General features: G+C 32.7%; 1 protein-coding gene across 1 annotated transcript; it reads right to left on the bottom strand.

The window, feature by feature from the left end:
• Window positions 1-387: 387 nt before the first annotated feature.
• On the bottom strand, window positions 388-3,401 carry LOC109806274 (putative pentatricopeptide repeat-containing protein At3g23330). The gene is made up of 2 exons (XM_083065898.1): window positions 2,466-3,401; window positions 388-2,226 (listed from the first exon to the last, which is right to left on the bottom strand). The coding sequence occupies exon 2, from the start codon at window positions 2,034-2,036 to the stop codon at window positions 801-803; it is 1,236 nt and encodes a 411-aa protein (XP_082922024.1). The 5' UTR covers window positions 2,037-2,226; window positions 2,466-3,401; the 3' UTR covers window positions 388-800.
• Window positions 3,402-7,162: the final 3,761 nt, after the last annotated feature.

Raw genomic sequence — 7,162 nt, 5'->3', positions numbered from 1 at the left:
TGGTACATTATCATACCAGCACTGTTACTACTGATATAATCACAAAAATAAATCTTCAGGACTTACTGACTAGAGGAAAATTTCTTATACAGACAGTCAGCCCAGAACCAATTAATTATTTTAAACTTTTAGCAGGAATTCTTATTACAAAGGTCCTGGCTGATTGCAAAAATAAAGGATGCAACTATATAATTTCAACGGGATGAATACTGCAGAGAAGCATGTCAAAATGCAATAGATCTAACCTATTAATATATGACCAAGTAATTGACACTATAACACTTGATATAAGTATTAAATCAGCACTCAAATTAGACTATCACTTGCTACACTACTTTAGGTGAAGAATTCTTGTTCATTAGCCTGTAATCAACTTGCAAGTTAATGTCATCAAATATAAAGAAAAAGTACATGAATGAAGACTTCAAGCATTACATAGAATGAAGAATATAAAATACAGAGCTTAAAAATTCATAAAAATTCAAGAATCAAACTGTTCCTTCCAGAACCAAAATATATTAATGGCAACAAAGAACTCTTATTAGCTATGATATTTTTTGTTTCTTTCCTTAGTGGAGACAAGAATGGAATACATATAAGATTAGTTGTTTCCAAGAATCAAAAAGTAATCTTAGAAAATAATCATTAAACTGATAAATTTGGAATATTACTGTTACGCCGAGCCCTTCCTCTTCCTACAATCAAGTGAACTGGCTCTAATGCTCAACAAATGCATGACTAAGGTATCACCATGTTATAGATTTGCTACTCCCAAATCATTAGTCAACAACTGAGTGTAGCTAATTTGATATAGTATTTTGCAAATCATCTGAGCTAGTGGATGAGATAGGTCCCTTTGGTTGAATATGGGTTCTTCTAGCAATATTGATCCAGCTACAAGCAGGACTTTTAACCAAACCTAAGTCCCTCATTTTTGCTTTAACAGTTGACAAGCTATCGACCATACCAAGAGATTGATAGATACTACACAGAGCTACGTAGTTGCTAGCATTATTTGGTTCTAATTGGAAAAGCCGATTAGCTGCAATTTCTCCAATTTCAACATTCTTGTGCATTACACAACCAGCTAGAAGGGCACCCCACATGCTTCCTGTCACTGATGATTTCATTCTTTCCAACAACTGGAGTGCTTCCACAAGATACCCGCAGCGGCTCAGAAGATCCACCATACAAGCATAATGCTCAGCAGTAGGCTCAAATCCATAGTCTGAACGAATTGAGCTAAAAATGTGCTTGCCTTGATCTATTAGACCCGAGCGGCTACAACTGGCCAAGATTGCAGTGAGTGTGATAGAATTCGGCCTAAACCCTTCATCTACCATCTTCCTAAACAATAAAAGAGATTCCTCCCCCTTTCCATGTGCCCCATAACAAGATATCATGGTGGTCCATGTGACTAGATTCATGCAGCGCATAGTCCTGAAAACCTTTTCCGAATCATTCAAGCATCCACACTTGCTATATACATCAATCAATGCATTCCCAATGGAAGAATCTGTGTCAAAACCAAAGCTTCTCACTACATACCCATGAACTTCTCTCACTTTCAACAAGTCTCCTTCCTTTCCACAAACATTCAAAACACTAGGAAGAGTCATGAAATCCACCCTCATCATCCCATTCAAACTTAACATCTCCCTAAAGCAACGCATAGCATCTGAATGCAAGCCGGCTCTTCCAAACCCCAAGATCATCAAATTCCACGTCACAGAATCCCTACAAAACATGTTGGAAAACACATAACAAGCCTGGGGCATAGCCCCATACTTAACATAAAACTCAAGCAAAGAATTTGCCACAACAACATATCCTTCATACCCAAGCCTTATAACCAAACCATGACCCATGCTTCCGATGCAAGCATCATCTACTCCTACAGAAGCCTTGAACAACGGGGGCAGGGTATAATGATCAGGCCTAAGGCCGCAGCGCTTGAACTCGCGAAAAACCATCAAGACATCAGAAAACATGCAATTCTGGGCATAGGAGGCAATCATGATGTTCCATGAATACATGTTATTTCTGTCGAGAATTTTATCAAACACTTTGCGAGCTTCATGGAGAAGGCCAAGTTTAGAGTACACTAACAAGAGGTCAGTTTGGAGAATGGTGTTGGGAAGCAAACCTTGGACGAAACTTTGGGCATGGCATTGCAAAGCTGTGGAATGTGCCACACAATTTCGAAGCAGGAAGGACAACCTTTTCCTAGTTTCCAATGAGGTGCAATTCATGGTGTAAATTATTGGGTTATACAAAATGTACAAAATACAAATACAATGGTAATGATTCTACTATTGCATAATCAAACTGTAACATTATGAAGGCTACAATACAATATCGCTGTAATATTTTGTGTCATGGTACTTCTCAAATTGTAATATTACAGTTTGGATTAGCTGTCACAATCTTAACGATAATTTGAAAGTTCGAAACTCAAAGTGTACCTGTCTGAGGGCACACTCCTGTTCTTCCTGGTGAAAGGGGACCGAATAAGAGCTCCAACGATGTCTTCAAAAGTGGGGGGAGGTACCTGCAAAAGGTACTCCGACGCTCAAGTTAGTATATGCACGAGTATCTAGGTTAAAAATGAACAGTGACATACCTTGTTACGTGTGACCTATTTATAGCATCTGACATGGGCCTGAGCGTGATGGGCCCTATCAGATGTTTACCAAATTAGGTAATACGGTACTAATTGGTCGTTTAGGCTTTAATCATGTACTTACCTTTCTTGACTGTGATTACTTGTTATGACTCGCCTAACCCTTCGGCAAGAGGCCGAGCCGTCTAATCAATACTAGTCGGAGCGGCAAATGACCGAACCGTCCAGTCCGTACACGGCAGCCTGTATACTTCCGGTATGTTCTATGTCGGCACGGCACCTGACCGAGCCGACTCGATGAATGATGATGGTCCATATTTGCATTAACCAGCCTGATGTCGGTTCTCGGCCTCATGCCGAGCCGACGTTGGTGATGATGCTTGTACGTGGCTATGCATGGGTGTCTGACGAAATGGCACGTGTTGGTCAACGTGACCGATAGGGACCTTCCGGTACACAAAGTAATATTAGCCAATTGGTTTTCATTTTGATTCATGCACACAAAATAATCAATCTTATTTTAAAAGAAATAGAAATTTCATGTTTGTACTCAACGGCTACATTGGATGGCCCTTTCACAAATTCACAATCCCCACCCAAAAAAACAACTAGCGGCAAATCACTTGTAAAAAGTCAGAAGAAGATACTTAGGGGGGTGTATTGGTTTAGGATTTCGTAGAATTTTAAAAGACTTTTTTTTGAGTAAAAAAGTCCATTGGTATTTAATCAGGATTTTATGTTTAAAAACAATCCAGTGGTATTCAATATGGATTTTCAAGATTTTTTAAAGAGTCCATTAAAATCCACTGGTATTCATTTGAGATTTTTTACAACTTAAAAACAATCCATTGGTATTCAAAAATATAAGAATTTTAAAGGATTGTTGTATGAGAGGGATTTTGAAAGACTTTCTAGTGTTATTTATAAATACCAGATTCATAAAACAATCCCATCCAAACCCATCGGATTTTGAAAGATTGTTTGAAGTGACTTTTCAAGTGTTTCAAGAATTTTTAAGTGATTTTTTCATATTTTTTTTCTATGCTCCTGTCTTCTCCATTTTTTTCTCTACTAATAATACTGCACTATTGTTCATTGCTCATATATAATATTGTAGTACTGTTCTCATCTCATTCCCCTATTTTGTAAAACTCTGATATGTAAATGATAGTGTCATTCACTTGTTATATTTTTCTGTTCGTTCTCTTTAATTGACTTGCTTTATTTTATTCTATGTAGTTGAATTTGTTCCTTTATATAACACAAAAAAATGATTAAAATTTTAACTTTCAAGTGATAATTTTTTTTATAACACACGTCAAGAAAAGAAAAAGGTGAAAGATGAAATTGATATCATAATCTCTACAATATATATATATATATATATATATATATATATATATATATATATATAAGATGAATTTGTTAGGGTTTCTGTGAGTAGAATGAGATGAAAATGGATCTTAATTGGGAGAAGAACCCTCTCAGCATAAAAATTGCGATATCTCTCCTTCCCTTAATTTGTTACTCTTTTCCCTCCTCATTTTATGACTCAACAATTATTTTATTTTATTTATTATGAATTTTTCTTTTTATTTTTATATTGTAAAATTAGGATTTTTTTTATATTTTAAAAAAAGAAAATTAACATAAGACATTGTAGTATCTAATTTTTTAGGGTTTAGGATTTATGCCTTCATTAGCTTATTTTTTTTTAAAAAAGAAAATATTGTTAAAATATTTTATATTTATAAATATCGTTAAAAATTATCATATAATATATAACTAAAATTATATATATATATTCTCTATATCTAAATACTTCCGTTTATATAAAAAAAATTATATATCTAAATATTTTTCCAGTATCAAATATACTGATTTTTTTTATATAAAAAATTATCTTATGTTTCTATATTTCTGTTTTTGCATGTTTTTTTTATAATGGCTGAGGTATTTGATCCATTGGGATAGCCAAGATATATTCGATCTTGTATGATTGGTGTGCTTATAAAAATAATAATATAATTTTATTGATTTTGTTTCTTATCCATAATTATTTATATAACTAGTTTTCAACATATATTGTTTTAGTAATTCAAATGGGAGATTCACAAGGAAATAATAAAGGAAAAGGAAAAGAGAAAAAAATATGAAGCTTGGAATAAGGAGAATTCCGATGAATTGTTACAATTGATAGTAGATGCTATAAAAAGAGGATAGGATATTATGGACAATTATTATTATTATTATTATTATTATTATTATTTATCTAGACATTATTGTTTTTTTTTTATTATTTTTGTCTTTGACTCTTTTTAAATTTGAATGTATGAATTTTTTTTAAAATCTTATCAAATGTCAAAGCTCTACAAAAATTCTACAAAATCCACAAAATCCCACAAAATTCATTAAAATCCTGATTTAAAAGTCTTGCAGAATCCATTAAAATCCTGATTTTAAGTCTTATAAATCCTGCAAAGTCTTTTAAAATCCGCAGGATTTTTTTTAACTAAAAAAGTCCTTTAAAATCCTAATCCAATACACCCCCTTAATCTACACTCTATAATCAACGAACAAGTATCAAGAATCTTTTTTGGCCTAGTATTTTATGAATCTTCTAATGTAGTAAAAAAAATTCATATTTATTTATGAATTAAAATTTAATATTTTTAAAATAAATTATCATTAATTAAAGTTAATATTGTATCATAATATAAATTATTTATTGTAAATTATATTTAAAAATATCTATTTATATAAATTTTAAATATAATTTTTATTTGTATATATAATTTATTATAAAATTTAGTTATATATAATAAATATTTAATCAATAAAATATACAGATTAAAATATTAATATTATATAAAATAAATATTACATTTTGTATCCACTTGTTTTTTTTTTGAAGCATTTGTATCCACTTGTTAAGACAGTTTTATTGTATTCTTTTCATCCGTTTCAAATAAAATTTAAAAAAAAAAAAAAAACTCTTTTCTCCAATATATTTTTAACATCATGTTTGTTTAGGATGATATAGGAGGTAGAGATTTAGGAAGGGAGGATTTAGGAGAGAAATTAAATATTTCATTTACAGATTATCTTAATATTATTAAATTTAATATAGTTTATAATTTTTTTTCACTGCTTTTTTATAGGGATAATTATGTCATTATACATGTTAAATTCAAATTTTTATCATTAATTATATATATATATATATATATAAATTATTAGCATTTAATAAATTTAATTACACTAATTAAATACAGAAATAACTTTTATTGATTGTTTGCAATATGATGCATTTCTCGTATCCGCATGTATAATTTCACATTTTTTTTCATCTGCTAAAAAGTCCTCCTCCGTTCCCAAGGCAGCTCACCTCTCCAACATCCACATTCATGACTTCCAACTCCCCTCTTTCCCTTCCCCTCCCACCTTCTCCCTTCCTTCCAAGTTCCAAGCCTCCACCACCCTCCGCCAACCCTTCTTCTCCCTCTTGCAGTCCCTCTCTTCCGTTTCCAAGAGGGTCCTCGTCATCCACCTCCCCAACTGCGAAACCTACACCTTCCACAGTGTCTCTGCCTTCACCATGTTCTTCTACTTCTGGGACCAGGGAAAAAAAATATGTGTGTATATATATATAGCATATCTCGTTATCACATCCTCTTGATTCACGTATACCATCAAATGTGTTCTGTTTTAGAAAGTGGAATTCACCCGGAATACACTTGAAAATAAATTAATAAATAAGCACAATTTTTTAGTAGAAACCATGTGAAAAATATTGTATCACGTCCATTGCTCACATGAGAAATGCAACTGCTAATGCAATACATTGCAAAACCCAGTCACGAAGTCAATAAGAACATCTAGATGGAAAAATGACTACACAAGTGCTTTTAATAAAATTGACACATGCATATTAAATAATCTATTTTCGCTTGGTATGAATCCATATTTCCAAATAAAAAATAAATACAATTTGTCCCTTAATTATTGTATAACGTTATAGATTGTAAACCATGCACATCTTACTTTAGTACTTAGTAGGTATAATTTGAGGTAAATTCTCTGACGGACCATTTAAAGAAGTGGTGCATGGGTGGTGAATGAATAATGACCGTAGATTAAGTGTTAAGAAAAGTAAACGGTTGAGATTTAATTTAATGAGTAAGTTTTAACAATTGCAGAGTAGTCCCTTGAAATTTTTTATTGAGGGACATTTTGTATTGTGTTTAGGGTTTCATTTAGCAGGTGGGGGTGTTACGATTGTCTGGGTAGTTTGTTGGCAACCATGGTTGAAGTAGGGCGGCTGACGGTGGTGGTGTTTTGTTTGTCGCAGTCCGCAACCCCTTTGAACATCCGTTTGAGTGACATGGTTGAAGTAGGGCGGCTGACGGTGGTGGTGTTTTGTTTGTCGCAGTTAGCAACCCCTGTGAACATCCGTTTGAGTGATTTTTTAGATCTAAATAAATGGGTTGTAAAGAACGAAGTGTTTTGCAAATGACAAAGGCATTATGCATTATTGGT

This window comes from Cajanus cajan, chromosome 10 (assembly GCF_000230855.2).
Source record: "Cajanus cajan strain Asha chromosome 10, NIPB_CcT2T_4, whole genome shotgun sequence".
In the NCBI taxonomy this organism is placed as follows: domain Eukaryota; kingdom Viridiplantae; phylum Streptophyta; class Magnoliopsida; order Fabales; family Fabaceae; genus Cajanus; species Cajanus cajan.
The sequence above is the reverse complement of the archived record's forward strand: the minus strand, read 5'-3'. Positions and strand labels throughout refer to the sequence as shown.

What these genes read in the sequence shown, in the direction of transcription:
- LOC109806274 (XM_083065898.1), bottom strand. Translation starts at nt 2,036, where the DNA reads ATGTATTCATGGAACATCATGATTGCCTCCTATGCCCAGAATTGCATG.